Raw genomic sequence first — 23,622 nt, forward strand, 5'->3', positions numbered from 1 at the left:
AGAGGCAGTTAAGAAAAAGAAGAAAGCATATCGAATTTCCTGGCAAGTAAGTTAGCTTGTAATTTTAGCGAATACAGAGAAAAATGTAAGAAAGCAAAACACTGTCTAAAACTAGCTAAACAAAAGTCATGGGAAGACTGTAAAAATATAGAAATTAAATATCAGGAAAGTAGTAAAATATTCTGGAAGCTATTGAAAAAGCTCAGAAATGGAGAAAGAATACTGTAAAAGAAATTAGAGATGACAAAGGGGACATGAAAACTGAAGATAAAATATTCTTGTATGGAGTAATTACTTTGAAAGATTGCTAAATGAAACAAGTAGTGACAGCATGGTGTAAAAAACACTCAACAAGAATACCATCTGGAATATATATCTGTACTCGAAGTATTAAAAGCTATCACAAACCTGAAATGTGGAAAGACACATGGAGTAGATGATATTCAATCAGAAATGCTACAATATGGAGATATAAAAGTTTTACAGTGGCTACATTGCGTAATTCAGAAGGCCTGGTCAGAGGGGTGAATTCCTGATGATTGGAGTAGAGCGTTCATAGTACCCATCTATAAAAAAGGGAATAAAACTAAATGTGAGAATTACAGAGGAATTTCTGTACTGAGTGTTCCTGGCAAGATTTATACAAATATTCTTGAGAAACGGCTAAGAAAAATTGTGAAGGAAAAGCTTGAAGAACAAGCTGGGTTCAGGCTAAATAAAGGTCGTCAGAATCAGGCATATGACAAAGTGTCAAAGAGAAAAGCTGTTCAAAACGCTCCAGTTATACGATGCAATGGGACATTATATCGATCAATATTTTAGTCAATATTTGAGTTACAAGTCAGCATTTAGAATGGAAGGAGATACAGAAAGATGGTTTGACATTAAGTGAGGTGTGCAACAAGGGTGTACATTATCTCCACTGTTATTCATCATCTATATGGATTACATTATGAAGTAAAGTGGTATTAAACCTGATATCAAAATTGGACATGTTAATCGCAGCTCTTTACTTTATGCAGATGATGTTATACTCCTAAATAAATCCAGGACAAGTCTGCAGGATTCCCTGACCAAACTGAATAACTGCTGTAATAAATTTGGTATGAAAATCAGCATTAAAAAAACTACAAAGACAATAAAAATAGGCAGAAACATTGAAAACATCAACTGCATCCTAAATGGAGAACCTACAGAACAAGTAAAACATTTCGGGTATTTAGGCACATTTTTTTTTTTAAGTGAAGATGGCAAATTAAATTTAGAAATAGACAGCAGAATTAACAAAGCTGATATAGTAGGAAGTCAACTGAATAAATTTATATGGAATAAGAGAGAGGTTTAGTGAAAACACTAAACTAGCTGTATACAAGACAGTGTTCAAACCAATTTTAACTTATGGATCTGACAGCTAGGTTAGAAATAAAAACTCTTGATCAAAGACTGGAGACTAGATATGAGTCCTGAGAAAGATTAGGTGACTGAATAGATAGCATCAATGACAGTATCATAGTAAAAACACAGCTATTAGGAAAGAACTAGACATTGTTAGCATTCGTGAATGTGTTAGCAGAGCTAATCTCAGGTGGTATGGCCACTTAAACAGAATGAGAAAGGAAAGATTAGCTAAACAAGTGTTGTTCTTTGCCAGGATGGCAGGAAAAGGATCCAGAGGAAGACTAAGATGTAGATGGATTGATACAGTAAAAAGTGCCTTAGAAGAGAGAAATATAAAATCTGATAATATTGGAATGTTGACAGATAACAGATTAATTTGGAGGAAAATTGACAATAGGAAGTTAGTAATGATGTAACTTTTCATGTAGTATTATCAGATGCTGTACAACCCATGAAGATATATCTCAAGAATTTGATGATATTGATGAAGGTAGTTACTTATAAAAAAAAATAAAAATAAAAAAAAATGAAGGGAAAACATTAGCAAAACAAGTATTTGATGCCAGGATGGCAAGAAAAAAACCTGAAAAAGATCAAGATCTTTCTCAGGTTTCTGATGCATTTATGGAGTCTTAGCACACCAAATGTATGTTTCACAATATTGTAGATCTGAGAATATTGAATAATTTTGAAGAAACTGTTGGCAGGAAGTTGGTAATAATGCAATCTTAATCATGTAGTACAACAATCCCTTAATTATCCAATCATAGCAGGAAATCTATACGCTCTGATATATATCAGAAATTGACTATAATGAAATTTAGTGAAGTGAAATTCATTATATTGAAATTTTTATATAATTTATATGGGACAGTTGTGGAGATATGCATGTGTTCATTTGAGAAGTATGTTACTATGAATTACACTATAACAAGATGAAAATATAATTATTTGCACAGATATTTATTACTATTTGCATCCAAAGCTAGCATATCAAGAATTCTGCAAAACAGAAAGCTGTATTGAGAAACGTAGATATGCAAGATCCAAGGTTTATTAAAACAAACGTAGCATCAAGACAAAAATTTTCCTTATAGCGTACCTCATTTTCTTCTACTACCTCATCAACAATTTCTGGCTCATGAGTGTGTTCTTGATCAAACAGAATACCCATGTTTTGTCTACACAAAGTGGCAGTTACTGTTACTATAGCTCCAGCAGTGATTGTACAGGAATCTTCATCATCCAATACTATATGAAAATTAAAATTATCAGATTTCATAGTTTGAAAATAGTTTTTATTTAAAACATTTTTTATTTAATCAGATAAATAAAATTTAGATATTCTTACAAAATGCAATGAGATAAAGTATATCACACCTTCAGATCTAACTTCCACTTCAATTAGAGGCATCTTAGCTAAAACATTCAAAATATTATCACATCGTTCATCAGTCAAACTTCGAAGCATTGCTCTTCTTTCTTCTGACTTCATAGATGCCAACTGCCTTATGCTACGAATATTTCGCTACAAAATACAAAAGACTGGTTTTAAGCGTTATATCCTGAGGCCAATAGATACATATATATATATATTAGCAAAAATATCTACTAGACAAAACAAGTAATAAAATCAGGTTAATCATTTGATTAATTTTTCAATCTAAATAATTAAACAATAATTTAATGTAATAATAGTAAAAATATAAATTTTAATAACAGACTGATATTTAGCTAGCGCAACAGTATTATCAAACTGTATTGCTCTTACATTTTTTAAATACTGATCACATACATGACAGGTCTAGGAATGCATTAAATGATCTCAGTCGTAATCTGCATCCACACACAGCACTGATGTGTGTGGGTACAGATGAGGACTGAGAAGTTTATTATTTATTTTTTTTTTTTTTTTGAAGAGTTGCAGGCTGAAATTGTTTGGAAATACAGAAGTCGAACAGAACATCTATGAGCCTAAATGCTTGCCTCTGGATGGCATCAAGGATTTTAAGGGAAGTTTTAGGTGTACTGCCCCAGAGTAAAGAGTTAGTTGGGTGTAAAATAAGCTCCTGATGTTTATACCAGGAAAGACTATAGGTACACATTAGACCAAGCAAGGAAATCTTGTCTGGTGATCTGTATATTACTAAAGGCAAAGGTAGGTGAACTGGGATCTATTTTGCACAAGAAAAGGCAAGATTGTGTTTTGGTGGCAATGAACATGGCAAGGTTGTCCTCACCCTATTAAAGAATAGTATGTAAATCAATGTTTAATGCACTAGTAGTAGATGATCTTGTAGCCTGGGATGAGTGGAGAGTACTATCATCTACAAAGGTGTGGATAGGTTTAGTGGTTATTGTGAGTAGGTCATTTATGTAGAGGAGAATGAGAGCAGATGATAGCACAGACCCTTGAGCACTCTAGCATTGTTGGTGAAGAATGAAAAGAGGGGGCCATCTATCATTGCAGAGAACAACCAGAGAGAGAAAGCTGGCTACCCAATTAGAGGGTGACAAAGAGACTGAAGGACAGCAATTTGTTTAATTGGCCTCAATACCACACATGGTCAAAAGCTTTGGAAATTTCAAAGGCAAACAGCATAAGTTCCTCTGAACCTTTCCATGTTATGTGTCCAATTGTGGGTTATGTAAGCTACAAGATCAGTTCTGGATCTTAAATGGTGGAATCCATACTGGTGGTCACCGATTAATTGGTGGGCCTCTAAGTAGTGGAGAGCTGGTTATTGATGACTTTCTCTGCTATTTTGGAATAGGATGGATATGAGATTGCTTAGCTGCATCGGGATAGGTACCAGATATTTATAATAAATTATAGCAACAATGCAGGAGGGGGGGGAGGGGCTCTGGAACACAATGTTTGAGAACAATTTGAAAGATGCCATCAGGACCAGAAGACTTTAGTATGCAAGTTATTTAGTAATTTTCTGATGTATTTTTGTCAAAAATACTATAGGAGGCATATGGTAGTTGGATTCTGGTATGGTAGGAGGTGATTTTTCCTTGGTCATCTATGCCAGAGTTAGAGGCAAAGAGTGATGCCAGGAGGTAAGCTTTATCTTTGGGTAAAGTAGTGATGCCATCAGGATGAGAGAGCAGAAGTTGCATCAAATGGCCTTAGCAAGGGACCAGAGGGCACTGCTTCCATTTGGACAGGAAGCAAGTTTTCTGTGGATTTTATGTAGATGACTGATTTGCATATGTTGTGCAATTTGTTATAGACAGAGTATGAAGATGGAGTTCTTGATGCAAGCCACATGCAGTGAGCTGAATTTTTAATTCAACTGCTTTTATACATTTTCAGTTGAACCACAGCTTGGAAAGCAGATGAGGATGAATGGGGGATGAAGGCCTTCATACCAGTGAGAATAATTTCTGTGAATGCTTTGCAGCAGGTGTTAGGGTCAGGTGAGTTGAAGCAGTGGTCAGACCAAGGAAAGGAGGAACAGAAATTCTGGAAGTCATCCTAATTGGCTCCTTTGTAGTGCCATAGGATGCAAGGTTGAAGTGATTGGAGAAGAAGCATTCTGCGGGAGAGGAGACTTGTACAAGATTGTGGACCAAGTTGCCAAAAGGAACTGCCAATCCAGTATACAGTTTTGCTAATGACAACACATTCACTCCTCCTTTTCATTTGACAAACAAATCACCACAACATGCAGAAAGCTAACCTCTACTCAAAACATTCTTCAATGGGGTTTGGATAACCCTGCCATATTCAATACCAGCAAAACATAACTCTGCATTATTTCTGACAAAAAAAGAACCATGTTCTTCCCTTGACAATACCCAATTCTCTATTCAAGATGAGATTTACTTTCTTGAAACAACACTAACCTAAAATCTTTCTTCTGCATCTAAAATATTAGGCTTGCTTTTATTCAAGTCATTACCTTAACTCCAAACAGCTCCTAACATTATACAAATTACAAATCCACCTGACTGCCGAATACTGCTCTCACATCTGGGTGGTGCTCCTAAAAATACTGGATTCTATACAGGAAAGAGCAGTCAGATTGACTGATAACTCCTCTCTCACCAATAACACTCCACTCACATTTGCACAGGCATGCAGTCTCTGCGGCCTGCATCTTCTATCAATACTTTTATGGTCATTGTTCATCAGAATTGGCATCAATAATTTCCCCATCCTCTTGCAAATTTATCCAAATGCATGGAGCAGCCAACCAATACCTTCTCACATTTCAACTCTAAACCCACAGAACAAATCCCTCCCATCTGGAGCAGTCTCCAGCTACGTGTTTTCCAAGGAATACAATCCATAGCTTTTCAAGTCAAACGTGAACAAGTTTCTTATTGCTTGCTCACAGTACTACATTGACCAACCTCTTGTAGATGGGTTCTCTATAAAGAAAGTGTCTGAAGTCATCAGTTTCTATATACAGGTAGCCTAGTCATGAAAATACTTCACACAAACTATCTGCTTACACTTGGGCAAAGGATTAAATAAGAATACAATTTCTTTGCAAGTTCTGATGTAACACATATGTATCCACATGTTTGCATTTGCTAATGCTGACATTTAAAAATGACTGACATGAAAATAGTCATAAATATTCAGCACTGTTTCTCATCCCACATTTAAAAATGAGTGATTGCTGGTTAGTTATGAATCAATAAAGTTTTGTGCATAAAGTTGCATACAGGCTAACATAGGGTTCCAGGAGCTCATCTCTATAAGTAGCAGAATTCATGGTTCCACTAGGAAGCACATGCAGGCAAGTCTGTTCACCCAACAAGATGTCTCCCCAATTCATCACACTATTTCCACCACATGTTCCTGGTTCTCTACAGATAAGAACATGCCTGGTATCACTTTGATGGGGGGGGGGGGAGAATTATCAGGGATTAAAAGTTTTAAATAAAATACAAGAAAGTGGACAAATACCATTAATACAATGGAACAGAAGTATAGAAATATCAATATTTAAAAAAAGGAACAAAAGAAAACATGCTAATTACAAAAGATATTAGTTTATTCAATACATGCTACAAAATATACAGCAGAATAATTAATGAAAAACTGAAAATATATAGTGAAAAAGTATTATTAAAATGTCAAAATGGATTTTAGAAAAGAACCTTCTACAATGGATGCAGATTTTGTTTAAAACTACTTATAGAGAAAATGAGAGAAATTCATCTTTTTTGTTTATAGATTATGAAAAAGCATTTGAGAAAATAATGACACACTGATATATTAAAGAGAATAAATATACTTAATATTTTATTACAGGCAACATTGAATATATACAAAGATAACGAAATAAATATAAAAATACATGAAAAAATATCTGAAAACAATCTATAAACCAAAGTATAAGACAGAAATGTCCCATCTCCAACACTAATATTTATATTAATGAAATACTAACACAGTGAAACACTTTAAATAACACAGATATATAAACTTCCTAGACTAATAGAATAAAATATAATAAAATTAGTTTAATCCTTTATCCAAGTGTGAGCAAACAAAGTTTGCGCCTGAAAGTATCTTCAGGACTGGGGTAAGGTGGTACAACACCTTATACTCTAACCAAGTGAAAAATAAACTTTCAACATCTTTCTCTAAATCCAGAGTAATTTATTAAAAAAGGGTGGCACACCATTTGGCAACTCCTATAGGTAGAGATGACCTGCTAATGCTTCTGCCTGGTATTTCCACTTGGGCCTGGCTCCCACTGAAGAGACCTCAATAAAGGTCGAAACTAGTCTGGGTAGTGGCCCTTCCCTTAATGCATAACATTAGACATATCCATAAGGAGATGTGTTTTGCATTATAGGAGATACTGAGATAGGGTTGTTGGTAGCTTGCTCCACCTTTTCAATGAGTTGCCCTAGTGTTGTACCACCTTACCCCAGTTCCTGAAGATACTTTCAGGCGCAAACTTTGTTTGCTCACACTTGGATAAAGGATTAAACTAATTTTATTATATTCTAACCAAGTGAAAAATAAACTTTTTAATAGAATAAAGATGCATGATCAGGTAATAATATCAAGATAACGAAGACAATTGACAAAGAGCAATGCAGGCAAATCTCAACCTGTGAACTTCAGAGATATGAATAACATGTACTTAGGAACATTGCAGGGGCTATTATATTGTGACGCCAATTCATTTAATGAACACAGACCCCCCCCCCCTGCATGCTTATGAACATTTTACAATACCTAAAGTTCATCGATACATAAGATTAACAATATATCTTATGGGAAAAAAAATTCAACTTATGAACACATTGTGTTCAGGTTGAGACTCACCTGTATACATTATGTTCTAAATACATGGAATTTTATTGCAAACCATATAGTAGAAGAGTTTGGAATGAAAATAACTATTGATAAAACTAAAACAATGGTATTTTGTGGACAAACTCTAGTTAGAAATAAAATATTTATTATTACAAGAGACCACCAGAGAATCAAGGGCTCATCTAGGGAGGCCACATAACACATCGTGCCATATCTTCTCTTGACTTCATTCACACAATCTGCATTCTCAATCTCCATTCATTCTCCACTTCCATGAATGCTCTTACATCTTTTCACCACCATCCATTAAATGAAAAATTCCATCCATTGATCCTGTATGACTCAAATGTTTGTAGGTCTATCATATTACCCCTCCTTCTCTATCTGCTAGTTCTCAATCAAATTCTCAATCTCTCCTCATAATCAATATTCCACAGTCCCAATATCATCTTTAACTCTGAGGCATCTACATTACCTCAGAAACCAAGAAAACATGTCAGGGTTCATTTCAGCATTGCGGTTATCCTCTGAGTTGTATTTGCAATTTTTGCTATATGATCCCCAAACTTCAATTTCCTATCTACTAAAACTCCAAGATCAGATCCCTAGCCTGGTCAGTTTCTTTAAGCATAATCCCACTAATACAATATGCCAATGGATATCTAATTACACCAAAGTGCGTAACTTTAATTTATTAACACTGAACTGACAGCCATTTTTCCATGCCAACAATTCCAACATATTCAAATAATTTTGCAAGTACTGTCTGTCAGTTGCATTCCTGATTACCCTGCCTATCTTTGCATTATCAGCAATGGCTGCATTCTTCTTCTTCCTTAGTTTCTCTTTACATCCACTGCTAGATCAGTTCTGTCTGTTTTTAGCCAATGTACACCATCTGATGTCAGATCTTTGTAGATCATCCCTCCATCTTATTCTATGATGACCTTTCCTGCCCTTGGTATCCACTTAGTGCTTAATTTTGTCAACCTTTCATCTGGCAGTCTATTAATATGGTCAGCCTATCTCCACTTATGTGTTACAATGCTTCACAATATCTTCTACTTCAGTCATCTCTCTAATTGTAACATTTTTTATTATATCCCTTTTTATTATGCAAAGCATTCTTCCTTCCAAGGCACTCTGGGCTATATGCAACCTGTCTTTTTTAGTCGTTGCATATGTCTCACTTCTATGGGCAAACACTGGAGCAATACAAATATTAAAGAGCTTTCTTTTTAGGCACATAGGTCGATCTCATTAACAAGTATTTGTTGAAACTGTTTTCACTTGGTTATACTATAAATAAAGATGCCAAGAAATTATATTCTCGGTTTAATTCTTTGTCCAAGTGTAAGCAAACAATATTTAGTCATGAAGTATCTTCACGACTGGGCTACTTGTATATAGAGGATAATGACTTCGCATCAGTTGCCATAGCATCCCTCAATGCAAAGAGCACACACACCCTTTTAGGTGTGTATAATACTATGCATCATGGGAAGGGTCACTACCTAGACTGGTTTCAACCTTTACTGAGGTCTCATCAGTGGGAGCCAGACCCAGAAGAGATACCAAGATTGAAGTAATGCAGAAGTTGCATATTTTCCATATACAAGTAGTCAAAAGGCATCCCTCCTTATTACTAAAACACTTTGGATTAGAGATAGATATCGAAAGTTTTTTCACTTGGTTATACTATAAATAAGGGTAGATATGTTAATAAAATAAATATACAAAAATAAATATAAACAAAAATAAATATTATAATAAATTTAGTTTAATCCTTTATCCAAGTGTGAGCAAACAAAGTTTGCGTCTGAAAGTATCTTCAGGACTGGGGAAAGGTGGTACAACACCGGGCAACTCATTGCAAAGGTGGAGCAGGCTAACATCACTCCTATCTCAGTATTTCCCAAAATGCAAAACACATCTCCTCACGGATATGTATAATGTTATGCATTAAAGAAAGGGCCACTACCCAGACTAGTTTCGACCTTTATTGTGGTCTCTTCAGTGGAAGCCAAGCCCAAGTGGAGATACCAGGCAGAAGCATTAGCAAGGTCATCTCTACCTATAGGAGTTGCCAAATGGTGTGTCACCTTTTTTTATTAAATTACTCTGGATTTAGAGAAAGATGTTGAAAGTTTATTTTTCACTTGGTTAGACTATAATAAATTTAGTTTAATCCTTTATCCAAGTGTGGGCAAACAAAGTTTGCGCCTGAAAGTATCTTCAGGACTGGGATATGGTGGTACAACACCGGGCAACTTGTTGCAAAGGTGGAGCAAGCCAACATCACTCTTATCTCAGTATCTCCCAAAATGCAAAACACATCTCCTTGCAGATATGTATAATGTTATGCATTAAGGGAAGGGCCACTACCCAGACTAGTTTCGACCTTATTGAAGTCTCTTCAGTGGGAGCCAGGCCCAAGTGGAGATATCAGGCAGAAGCATTAGCAAGGTCATCTCTACCTATAGGAGTAGCCAAACGGTGTGCCACCTTTTTATTAATTTACTCTGGATTTAGAGAAAGATGTTGAAAGTTTATTTTTCACTTGGTTAGAAAATATAAATATTAAACCAAATATACTAAAAATATGGGTAGTAGCCCTTCCCATAATGCATAGCATTATATACATTCAAAAGGGTATGTGCTTTTCATTATGGGATACTAAAACAATTGATGTGAAGTCATTAGCCTCTATACATAAGCAGCCCAGTTGTGAAGATACTTCATGCACAAACATCGTTTGCTTACACTTAGATAAAGGATTAAACCAAGAATATAATTTCTTGGCATCTAACTAGGATAACAAGTAATCTTTATAACCAAAATGCTTTGTTTCATTGTGTGATTCTTCTTCTTATTATTTCTTTATCATGTTTTTCCTTAAAATTAACTAAGTGACCAAGATAATTATAGTCCTTCACAATTTCAATACCATATTCTGTTAATTTTAGTTTGGTATGATCTGAATTTATCACTTTATTTTTAGTTAAATTATTCTTTCAACTTTTTTTTTTCTCCTTTCTCTATCAAGATCATTTAGTATTTCCTGAGCTTCTTTATTTTTTGAAGACGAGAAAATGCAAGCCGGTTACTCAAACATGACCTCCCACACCCTTTGCTCACTGCAAAGGTATAGATTCCCTATCAACCCATTTCTGTGATTTCTTATCAACTTTTCCAAAATCTTCACCTCCACTCCAGAGATACTGAGAGGTCAATAGTTAAGCAAGCTAGACACATTAGTCTGTGCATCACGCTTATGCAATGGGAATACCATACGTTCTTTCCGTTCCTGTAGAATTTTCCCTGTTCTGAAACTCAAATTATTATAGCCTCGTCAAAGGATCAGGCAGTTCAGCTGAACAATCTTTTAGCATCTGTGGTGATATTCCATTAGTCTCTATTGCCGAATTCATATTCAGTTTGTGCAACAGCTCTATTACTTTCTCCTTATACACCCGAGTTTCTTCAGCCAGTGTATTGCACTCAACATTGGTTACACTAGGTTGATAGCTTTTAGCAAAATGAGCACTCAGTAGGTGAGTGATCTCTTCTGCATCTGACACCTGCACAGGCAGGAGTTATTCTTTCTATTACTTGTAACATAACGAGAGAATTCGTTTGGGCTGTCTTTAACTTGCAGAGTCAGCTTATTTTCATAGTCGCACTTAGCTTTCCACCCATCAGTTGTAACACTTTCACCTGCATCTAATAATTTTCATAGCAGACATCATCTTACATCTGTATATGCAAATTGATATGAAATATCATATCATCTTACATATACAGTATTCCTTCCCACATCCATTTCGCTCCCACCCTGTTTATTCTCCAGACTCAATGCACACATTGTGATATTGTATAATCATCAAATTCCTGACATATACCCTCAGGGAGGTACAGGATATTATGAGAGCACTTCTTATACTGATGGCACTCAATTTGTTGAGTGGAGATCCAATATTGCATCATTGATGTATTTTTAAGTACTTCCCATGTACTGCCAATATCCTTCCCATCTACATAAAAAGTTTCATTACTAACCATTACTATCCGCATTACTAACATCATTACTAACCGCCTATCAACAATTTTCTCCAAATTAATCCAAAAATGCCTTAAAAAATTCAACTTCTTTAATTCTGCATATCCACAGGCACAAATAAGCAACATTGTTTATTTCCCCATTCTGATATTTGTCTGCATCATTCTACTTGATATTGCCTGCCATTCAGGAAAATTATCCTCATATTTAGTAGTTACTCCCTTTCCCTGCTTGTTATTGCCTGAACATAGCATCTTACATTTGTTGCTTAGAAAGATCTCACCTGTTTTTGTCTTGTTTGTTTCGGTAGTACCTACTATGTTGATCTGGCACTTATCTCATTCTTCTACTAGTTCCATTTCTCTTCCATTGATGCTTCTTATACTGATGGCACTCAATTTGTTGAGTGGAGATCCAATATTGCATCATTGATGTATTTTTAAGTACTTCCCATGTATGTACTGCCAATATCCTTCCCATCTAGCAACCATGGGAGTGATACTAGTATTCTACTCAGTTGGTCACAATTTCCTGCTTTTGAAGTTCAGCATATAACCTTTTCTAAATGGAATATCGTACACTTAACTACTTTCCATCAGGATAGTGTGATTGCTGTCACCAACCAGAGGCAGAACAGTCATGTCTTTTCATGAAACTACCCCACTGACACTATAATCAGGTCTAATAATCTTTAACCTCAAGTCCTTCTGTTGCATACTGCTTAAGGAAGTTTTCACACAACAGCTCAATAAATTGGTCTTCATTCTTTTCATGAGATTTCAATGATACAAATCAATCTTCACATAATTAAAGGCACCTATGATAACTAATCATTTAGTACCCATTAGGTTTATTTAATGATGCATTTTATCATCACTATCAGCTGATGCACTAGGTCTGTAACAACACTGCACCATGTATCTGATCTTGTTAGATCCTATCTCATAATAAATGGTTTCAAATTCACTGCTACATGGAAAACTATGCAATCATAGCTATATATGATTTTATTACGAATAAAATCATAGAACAGATATATCTTTGTTGGAAGTTTATTTTTCACTTGGTTAGACTGTAATAAATTTACTTTAATCCTTTATCCAAGTGCAAGCAAACAAAGTTTGCACCTGAAAATATCTTCAGGACTGGGGTAAGGTAGTGCAACACCAGGCAACTCTGAGCAAAGGTGGACCAAGCTCTCATCACTCTTTGTCTCAGTATCTCCCATAATGCAAAGCACATCTCCTTGCAGACATGTATACTGCTATGCATTAAGGGAAGGGCCACTACCCAGACCGGTTTCAACCTTTATTGAGGTGTATTTAAGTAAAGACCTCTCTAAAAATTAAACGATCCTGAAGGATCGCCCAACTCAGCTTTGTTCCACTCAATGACAGGCTCACCCCATCACCAAGAAGAACTCAGCATTGGCTCTACCCACTGGCAGGCTCACCCCACCACCAGATAGAGCCATAATCTCAGCAGTGGCTCTACTCAGAGACAGGCAAAAACCTACCACAAGCAGAGCCTCTCATATCCAGCATGGGAGGCAGACCCAAACGTGGAGATACTAAGGCAGAAGCAATAGGAGAGGTCATATTTACCTATAGGAGTTGCCAACAGGTGTACCACCTTATTATTGAATTACTCTGGATTTAGAGAAAGATGTTGGAAGTTTTATTTTTCACTTGGTTAGACTATAATAAATTTAGTTTAATCCTTTATCCAAGTGTAAGCAAACAAAGTTTGTGCCTGAAAATATCTTCAGGACTGGGGTAAGCTAGTGCAACACCAGGCAACTCTGAGCAAAGGTGGACCAAGCTCTCATCACTCCTTGTCTCAGTATCTCCCATAATGCAAAGCACATCTCCTTGGGGAGATGTATACTGCTATACATTAAGGGAAGGGCCACTACCCAGACCAGTTTCAACCTTTATTGAGGTCTCGTCAGTGGGAGGCAGACCCAAACATGGAGATACTAAGGCAGAAGCAATAGAAGAGGTCATATTTACCTATAGGAGTTGCCAACAGGTGTACCACCTTATTACTGAATTACTCAGGATTTAGGGACTATAGCGAAATCATGACCTTTTGAGAGGAAAAGTGTTTCACTACTCATTAAAGGGCAACTGGACATGTTGATAATCCAATTATCTGGAACTTGGAAAGGCTTCATTTGTCTAGAAACAAGAACATCAAATTTGCAGTTTAGATGTTGATTCTGTTATGAACATTGTATAGAGCATTTAGCCACATTAAGCACTATGTCAGAAAGATGTGGGTCTAGGTTTGTGGAGATAAATGTATGAGATCAGAAACTTGACAAATGTTAATAGCAAGATCATGTTTAGCTGCTCTGAGTTGATTACGGATTAAAGCTAAACTGGTGTTCCTGTAGATATTATGAGCTCCAGATTTGATGGTTTCTTTTATCTTAGCGAAATTAGGAATAATCTTATTGTAGTGGCAAATTTGATGTTCTTGTTTCTAGACAAATCAAGCCTTTCCAAGTTCCAGATATTTGGGTCGTCAACGTGTCCGATCACTCTTTAACGAGTAGTGAAACACTCATCCTCTCAAAAGGACACGACTTCGCTATAGTCCCTAAAAAGATTCCGTATCTAGATTTCCTGGTTAACATCGAAAGGAACCTTAGTCATCTTTCCATTGAAAAGGCTAATTCTCTCCACCTAGAAGTTGCTTGTATGCTGCTTAAAGCCAACCTTCCTCCTTCTGAAAAGAAAGTGCTACATTCCTTAAGAAGCAACAGTCACCTTGTCATCATTAAAGCAGACAAAGTGACAGTAAATATGGATTCTTCAAACTATAGAAGAAAATTTTCTCTTTTATTTTGACATCGCTCAACATAACAAGAACTTAATCATGATCCCACCAATAGGCAACCGAAGAAATTAAATTCCCTTCTAGATGAAGTGATAAGTTTGGATGCAGCCACGCTAATCCATCATACAAATTAATAATAAAAAATAAAGCAAAAAAGCGTACAGCGACAGACAAGAAAGCACGTGATTTTGCATGTTGGTGACCAATTCATACATCCTTCATTTCTTTCTCCCCTTCAGCATGAATCGACTATTCTTGGCAAAATGCCAAGGAGAGATCTACAAACGGTGGGGTAACTATAGAACAGTTTGCAACTGTGAGGTACCTGGTAGGTCTAGGGAATATGGGTGGTCTTTTGTAAAGTGAATAAGAGATGCCAATTTCTTATGTGGTCTGTAAGTGGTTGTAAGGTTTCTTAGGATTTTTGTCAATTTTTTGGATGTGCCCTGGATATATGGAATGGGGATAGATCTTGAGTAATCTCTGCTCTGAAGTGGGATAGGATTGTGACTGCAGGGTTTTAATATTTTTTAGGGCACTGTTATCAGAACTGATTAATTTTGCCCTGTTTATAAAGCTTTTATAATCCTATATTATTGGGAGGGTGGGGGGGGGTGACTGCTGGTGTATGTATCTACCTGTAATGTATGTGTAAGTTTTCTGTAAATGGAGAATGCCAGGGATCCATCAGGCTGGAGTGTAATCAGTGTCTAGGAATAGGAGACTGTTGTTGTTTTCCTTTTCTAAAGTAAACTGGATCTTCATAATCAAATTCAACCCACGTACCCTCAAGGGGATGTAGAGGATATGATAGTACTACATGAAAAATTTACATCATTACAAACTTCCTATCTACAATTTTCCTCCAAATCAGTCTGTTACTTGTCAAGACACAAATATTATCAGATCTTATATTTCTGTCATCTAAGGCACTTTGTACCTTATCAAACCACCTATATCTTGGTCTTCCTCCAGGTTGTTTTCCTGCCAACCTGGCAGAGAACACTTTCCTCACCCATTCTGTTTAAATGACCATACCACCTGAGATTAGCTCTGCTAATGCATTCCTGGATGCTGACAATGTCAAGTTCTTTCCTAATATCCTCGTTTTTAATATGATATTGCATTGACGGTATCTGTTCAAGCCTCTAGTCATTCTCAGGACTCTCATATCTGTGGTCGCTAGTCTTTGGTCAAGTGTTTTACTTCTGACCCAGCTCTCAGATCCACAAGTTAAAATGGTTTGAACACTGTCTTGTATACAGCTAATTTAGTGTTCCAACTAATTTCTCTCTTATTCCATATGAATTTATTCAATTGACTTCCTACTATACCAGCTTTATTGATTCTGTTGTCTATTTCCATATTTAATTTACCATCTTCACTAAACATCGTGCCTAAGTAGCTGAAATGTTTTACTTGTTCCACAGGTTCTCCATTCACAATGCAGTTGACATTTTCAACGATTCTACCTATTTTCATTGTCTTTGTCTTTTTATTGCTGACCTTCATACCATATCTATTACAACAGCTATTCAATTTAGCCAGAGAATCTTGCAGACTTGTAGCGAATTTATTTAGAAGTATAACATCATCTGCATAAAGCACCGAGCTGACATTAACATCTCCAATTTTGATATCATGTTTAACACCACTTTCTTTCATAATGTGATCCATATAGATAATAACAGAGGGGATAATGTACATCCTTGTCTCACACCAGATTTAACATTAAACCATCTTCCTGTACTTCCTTCAATTCTGCTGACTTACAACTCAAATAAAGACTATGTATTGCTTGATATAATGCCCCATTGACATCATATAACTGCAGCGTATTGAATAGCTTCTCTCTTGGCACCTTGTCATATGCCTTTTCCAGATCGACAAAACTTAAATACAAATCTTTGTTATATTCCCATGCTTTCTCAACTATTTGTCGAAAAGTTAAGATCTGATCCTGACAGCCTCTATTTGGCTTGAATCCAGCTTGTTCTTCACCAAGCTTTTCTGTCACAATTCTTCTCAACCGTTTCTCAAGTATACTTGCATAGATCTTGCCAGGAACACTCAGTAGGGAAACTCAGTTTTATTTCCCTTTTTATATATGGGTCCTATTACAGCTCTACTCCAATCATCGGGAATTCGTCCCTCTGTCCAAGCTTTCTGAACTATGCAGTGCAGCCACTGCAAGACTTTTATACCACCATACTTCAGCATTTCTGATCGAATATCATCTACTCCTGCTGCGTTTCCACATTTTAAGCCTTTGACAGCTTTTTCTACTTCAAGTATGGATATGCATTCCTGACTGTATGCCTGTTGAGTGTTTTTTACCACTGTGCTATAGTTCGCCCACCGATTAGAGATCCTTCGACACTTCTGCACATGTCAGAAAAAGGAGACTCCATTCTGATAATAGGGTAATCAGTGGGATGAGTTGTTTATTATTACAGGTCGGAAAATTAACTTCTCTTGTATGATTATTGTTATACAACCAACATAGTTAACTATGTTGCTTGTATAACAGTTGGAAAATTTTACCTATAAAGCACATGATTTCGCGTGTTGGCGACCAATTCATACGTCCATTTCTTTCTCCCCTTCAGCATGAATCGACTATTCTTGGCAGGACGCCAAGCAGAGACCTGCAAATGGTGGTCGAACTTTATCACTGCTTGTTTCATTTAGCAATTTCTCGAAGTACTTCATACTTCAAGGATATCTTTTTCTCCCGTTTTCGTGTCACCTTTATCATCTTTAACTCTTTTTAAAATTACTTTTTCCTCCATTTCTAAGCTGCTTCAATAACCTCCAAAATATTTTGCCACCTTCTTGATATTTATTTTCTATGTTCTTGCCAAAGTCCTCCCATGACTTTTGTTTAGCTAGTTTCACACAGTGTTTAGCTTTCTTACATTTGTCTCTGTATTCTCTAAGAGCGCAAGCTGACTTATTTGCCAGGAACTTTTGATATGCTTTCTTCTTTTCCTTCACTGCCTCTTTAACTTCCTGTGTCCACCATGGAGTGCTGATTTTTCTATCCTTGCAGACAACCTCACCACATGCCTCTCTGGCTGAATCAATCAAGGTTTTTTTCAAGACTTGCCAATGAATCTCTAAAGTTTGGTTCCTGTTCTCAAACTCTTTAATTTTTTCTTCAATAATCTTTGTGTATTTTAGCCTACAGTTCACATCTGAGAGCTGCTCAACTTTTATTCGCTTTAAAACTTTCTTACATGTTATTCTTTCAATATGAAATTCAATTTTATCCTGCTCAAGACTAAATGGTGATCACTTCCAATTTCAAATTCTCTGTACACTCTGGTGTCCTGCACAAGGGAGAAAACATCACTATCAACAATAACATAGTCAGTGAGACTTTTCTTATTACTTGTCCCTTCTCTCCATGTAAATTTGTGCACATTTTTATGTTGGAACATTGTGTTGGTAATAACCAGTCCATGTCCTGAGCAGAAATCCAACAGGTATTTGCCATTATTATTAACTTTGCTCTTTTCTCCAAATTTTCCCAAAATATTTTTGTATGTCTGACAATCATTTCCTACTCTGCTATTTAGATCCCCAACAAGGACCAACTTTTCCTTTTTCATTGTGTTCAGGTGCTTTCTCTGAAGCATTAAAAAATTCCTCCACTTCTACCTTAATAGATCCTTCTGTGGGACCATAGGCACAAATAAATCTCATTGTCCCCATTCTGATATTTGCCCACATCACTCTACTTGAGACTACCTGTCATTCAAGAAGATTAGCCTCGTATTTAGTGTTGAATACAATGGCTACTCCTTCTTTTCCTTGCTTGTCATTGCCTGAATATAACATTTTGTATTTATTACTCAGAAAGATCTCACCAGTTTTTGTCTTTTTTGTTTCAGTCACCACTATTATGTCAATCTGGTACTTATCTAATTCCTCAGCTAGCTCCATTTCTTTGCCATTCAGGCTTCTTATGTTGATAGTACCAATCTTTAACTCTGGTGATGTTGAGTTGGGGTGTTTTTTCAGATTTGTTCAGTAGCTGACTTTTTGCCGTTCACCCTGGTTCCCTGGTGAAAACAACGGTGGCCTTGTTTAACAGGGCAACGCCCCAGCTGGCATGAAATTTTGTCATGTTGTACTATCATTTTACAATTTGGTTTAAGCCAATAAGATTTACAATTTGGTCGGCTAAATCCCAAATTGCCAGCCCATCTGCGTTCATTTAGTATCCAGGTAGATACCCAACAGGGTGCACCACGAGAAGGCGAGGATTGGACATTAGGTCAGAAGCCCTGGTCGGTTCTCCGCATTCCTTTAAAGGCGATAAACTGGATCTTGGATTGTTGATTGTTTAGATGTGTTAAGAAATTGTGGAGAGTATACAGATGATGTAGCTAAATAGAGAACACATTCATCTACATAGCATAGCCAGACAGTGGGTTGATGTGGGATAAAGTTTAAGGCTTTTTCTTCAAAGGTCTGCATAAAAAAGTTTGTCAGGGGGTGGAGAATCCATGGCTGTCCCCTCTGTAGAATTTCCTTGCCAAACAAAACAGCCCGAGTTCATGGTGAACTGAAACAGGGCTGAGATATTGGGAGGAAATATGACTTGAATGAGATCTAAGGTATCTCTGAGCAGGACATTAATGAATAAAGAGGAGACGTCAGAATCGCAAATTATGTCAGTCTGTTGGAGTGTGATATTTTCTATACTAGCTTTAAAGTGGGCTGAGTTTTTTTTATGTGTGAAGGTGTGTTGCCAGTACATTGTGTGAGCACTTTGGCTAAATGTTTGGATAATTTGTAAGCGAGTGAATCAATGCCATCCCCAATGGGACATAATGGCACATTTTGCTTATGAATTTTTGGTAGTCCATATATCCGAGTTGGGTGGGGTAGAGTTACAAGGTTTCAGTTTGTTTGTAACTTTCACAGGCTAAGAGGTAATCGTTTTAAGGAGCCTATGGAGTATTCTGATTTGTGTACTGGTGGGAACATAGTCTATAGGGAGGTAGGTAGAACGATCTAAAAGTAATAAGGCAAGCTTATCTGAGTAATCTAACTGGTTTAAAATCATAGTGGCATTTCCTTTATCTGCTATGGTAATTACTATTTTGTTGTTGTTTTTGATTTCTTGCAGAGCTTTAAATTCTTTTCTTGATAGGTTGCTTTTTAGAGGTTTAGCATGAGTGAGTACATTAGCTATATCCATTCTGAAGTTGTTGGCAACATGATTGGGAAAGGCTGAGGATACCTTGTTTTATTTGGATCACTACTTCTTCTGCCAGAATTTTTTTAGGCACTAGTGCAAGTGTGCTAATTGCTTCAGGCTTCAGGGTGGAGAATGAGTTTTTTAGTAGGTTTTTCATATTTCTTGAAATGCCAATACCATATTCTTTGAAATTCTCTATTTGCTAAATTGTTTAACATATCAGAAAGGATAGTCCAAAGGTTGACATTCAGCATTGTGGCAAGCCCTTCTTTTAATGCACAGATAGCTTTGTTAGTGTTGGCCAGGAGAACATGAGTGGTGCCAATCTGTTCTTGTAAAAGAGCAAAGCTAGTGCACCTGTAAATGCAGGTGCTTCAGTGAAGTAAACCAGTGTTTCAATTTCACACAATTCAGGATAACGTTATTCTCCTGCAGCGTTAAAAAAAAAACAGTTATGAGTAACCAACATATAAGCCTATCTACCAGAATTACTATCATCCATAAAGATTCCATCACATGCAAGGCCTATCAATACGGCAAGCTGAAGATATCCATACAATTAAATAGATTAGCCTATTTAAAACATGTGCCCTAATTACTGAACTTGACCATATCCTCAACACTTTCTTAGCCAATGGCTACAACCCCAAAAAAATCCAAAAAATATTAAACCCTGTAACTGCAATCCCCTCCCCTTTAGAGCAGAGATTACTCAAGATCTATTACCATTCCATATATCCAGGGTACATCTGAAAAACTGTCAGCGTGGTTAGCCTAGTGGCTATGTACTTCGCAACCATATGGCCTGGGGAAGGAGTGTCCTAGGTTCGATTCCCGTCGATAACGTGAGAAGCTTAAAGATCTTTCTCAGCCATAGCCAAGTTAGTCGGTCTTGGGCATGGACAGCAAGATTTTCCCCCCAGTTTATCTGGGGTTTTTCATCCTACAAGCAGGCAAACCAGCCCCGTGTACACACACACACACAGGCTACAGTCATAGGATATATATAGTACTTAATCCCTCATTATGAGAGCTCAACTAGTCCTAAGGGGTGGTCAAGGAATGGGGGGGAACCCCACATGAATAAATAAAATCTGAAAAAAATCCTAAGGAAATACAACCTTAGAACCACTTACGGAAATTGGCATCTCTTATTCGCTTTACCTAAGACCAGTCACATTCCCTAGACCTACCAGGTCCCTTGCAGTTGCAAGCTGTCATACTACAGACAAACAGGCAAGACAGCCATTATCAGAATTTCTGAACACAAGGACTACATCCAGTTCCACCAATACAGACACTCAGGATTTGCTGACCATGCTTTGGACACCCACTACAGGATTAGCTGAAAGAAGGCTACTCTATTACAACGCAATAAATACAAATATCTGCCTCAGTCCTGAAACACTTTCCAAACCTCAACAAATTTGGGTGCATGAGACTGCCCCATATTTGCAAAGCATGCACATCCTAAGATCTGCAGCCCAACGGCCAAGACTACCCAATTCAGCCATTTAGGACTCTAGGCCTGATTATGGTTACCTTTCTTCAGCATCATTTGCCCATTGTTAGTGGCTGCATGCACATATTCATTATTCTTGCGATCCCTGATGATGGCAATGCAACTTTGCAGAAATATAGGGAAGTATTAATTACAGTTTTTATAATTAATATTTTAGTATTTGCTATTTCTGGAAAAATACCCAGTAATTTTGTAATAGTAACACAGGCACTATTACAAAATCATTTTACATAAATGAATAGTTATATTTCAAATAAGAGTACACACACACACATATATATATATATATATATATATATATATATATATATATATGTTTTGTTTTAAAAAAAAAAAGCAGATACCTTACGTGTGGTGAAATGGCGCAACATATCTTCTGTTATATGAGGTAACTGCAGTAAAGAATTTTTATTATCCCAGAGAGCCTGCACAATCATTGGACAAAGTTTCATGGCATTTTCCATAGTGTCCAAGTTTGGCATTCGGGCAACTGTACAAAAATAAATTCTTTGTAGAACTAAAAACACTGGCAAGTCCTATTAACTAATAGATGCAAATTCTGAAGAGACATAAAATAGGAATAAAAGATAAGAATTCTAACAGTTCAAAACTTTCATCAGGCAAGAATTTTAATTATTTAAGTTAGATATAAATAACAGTTTAGTTATATAAATGTCAGAAACTTAATTTTTATTAAAAATTAATAACTGAACAAACATCCTACAAGCTGTGATACATATGTCAAGGTTTACAGACAACTTAGTGACAACTAATTACAGGTACCCCTTTAAATATATCTCCTATCATTCACTAACCTGCTTTTGGGACTTCATGAACTGAACTGCTGGATCAAACACAAAGGAACAATTGGTCTAAGAGGAACTGCTACTAGCTGATGGCCAGGCTAATGGTGATGTCAGCAGTTTATAACCTCAAACCAACACGTGACCCACCAGCTGATGTCTCCACAGTAAACATGGACGCCCTGAGCTGGGTGTCATGGTTGAAGAAAAGTACTTTAACCATGACACCCAGCTGGAATGTGTATATGAGAATAATGGCAGAGGAAGCAAGAACTAATAATGCTATAGTAGGATGACACAAAATTCTTGATACTATACAATAATAAAGACCAAAGTCAAATTCTATTCTTCCTAAAGAGTCTGGGGTACAATTAGGTTGATTAATTGATAACAAAACTTTTTTTTTCCATAGCATTCAACACCTTTTCCCCTTGTTTTACAATAGCTCAAAATTTGTATTTTTTGATTCTAGAGAAATAAAGTTTTCTTTTGGACAATGCTCTTTTACTTTCATTAAGCATAATTAAAGTATCGAATTTAATTCTTCCAACAAAGAAATTATTCCAATACAGTTAAATTCTTAAGAATAAAGTTCAGTGATAACACACCTGGAAAAATTTACAAACAATCAAATAAAACTTGGAATAACCTTACAAAAACCTTAAGTCAGTGACAAAATCTGCAAGTTTCAAAGCCACAATTTTTAATGGTTTCAAACATGATTTTTTTTTCAACAGAATCAAATATGGGGATTTTTTGTGGCTAGCAAGTCAACACAGCAGATTCATAAAAATGAACTGTTTACCCATTTTTTCCACATATCCATGCCATCTCACAGTCTGCAAGGTCTGTTTATCAGTTAATAGTGGCAATTTCTTATTTTCAAAGATCTGCAAGGTCTGATTATCAGTTAATAGTGGCAATTTCTTATTTTCAAAGATCTGCAAGGCCTTTTCATCTTAGTCTTATGCTCCAAGTTTCTGAGTGTAGGCATATGATTGTATGATCATATGCCTACACTCAGTGTAGGCATATGATCATGGCTCTGTGCTTGGGCCAATGTTGTTTAATTTGTATATAAATGATATAGGAAACGGCTTAAAGGGAGATATTCAGTTGTTTGCTGATGATGCAAAGTTGTGTAGTGCAATAAAAAATCAAGCTGATGTTGAAAGTTTGCAGGAGGATTTAAATAAGCTGGTAAAATGGGCAAAAGAAAATGGATGTCAGTTCAATGTGGAAAAGTGTAAGGTCATGCATTTTGGGATTAAAAGATTACCAGCTGTGTACTACATCGATGAAAAGGTACTCCAAGAGATTGATGAGGCTAGGGACTTAGGGGTATTGGTAGATAGGGAGATGAAGTTCAGAGGACACATTGCTAAGGTGTCCAAGATTGCACATAGGATTACTTGGTTGTTGAGGAACACACTGACATCCAGAGATAAAGAGGTTATTATTCCCCTTTATAAAGCATTGATACTTCCA

The 23,622-nt window shown here is 36.4% G+C and overlaps 1 protein-coding gene across 1 annotated transcript in view; it reads right to left on the bottom strand.

Moving 5' to 3' along the window:
* Positions 1-23,622, bottom strand: part of Sec63 (translocation protein Sec63) — a 229,121-nt gene that overhangs the window by 62,893 nt on the left and 142,606 nt on the right. Inside the window, exons 12-14 of the mRNA XM_090408926.1 lie at positions 21,676-21,821; positions 2,779-2,926; positions 2,501-2,649 (exon numbers count right to left, since the gene is read on the bottom strand). Coding sequence (XP_090265052.1) covers positions 2,501-2,649; positions 2,779-2,926; positions 21,676-21,821 — 443 coding nt within the window. The remainder of the gene's footprint in view (positions 1-2,500; positions 2,650-2,778; positions 2,927-21,675; positions 21,822-23,622) is intronic.

This window comes from Typopeltis vanoorti, chromosome 19, assembly GCF_054136105.1.
Source record: "Typopeltis vanoorti isolate ZY-2024b chromosome 19, IOZ_Tvanoo_1.0, whole genome shotgun sequence".
NCBI classification, from domain to species: domain Eukaryota; kingdom Metazoa; phylum Arthropoda; class Arachnida; order Uropygi; family Thelyphonidae; genus Typopeltis; species Typopeltis vanoorti.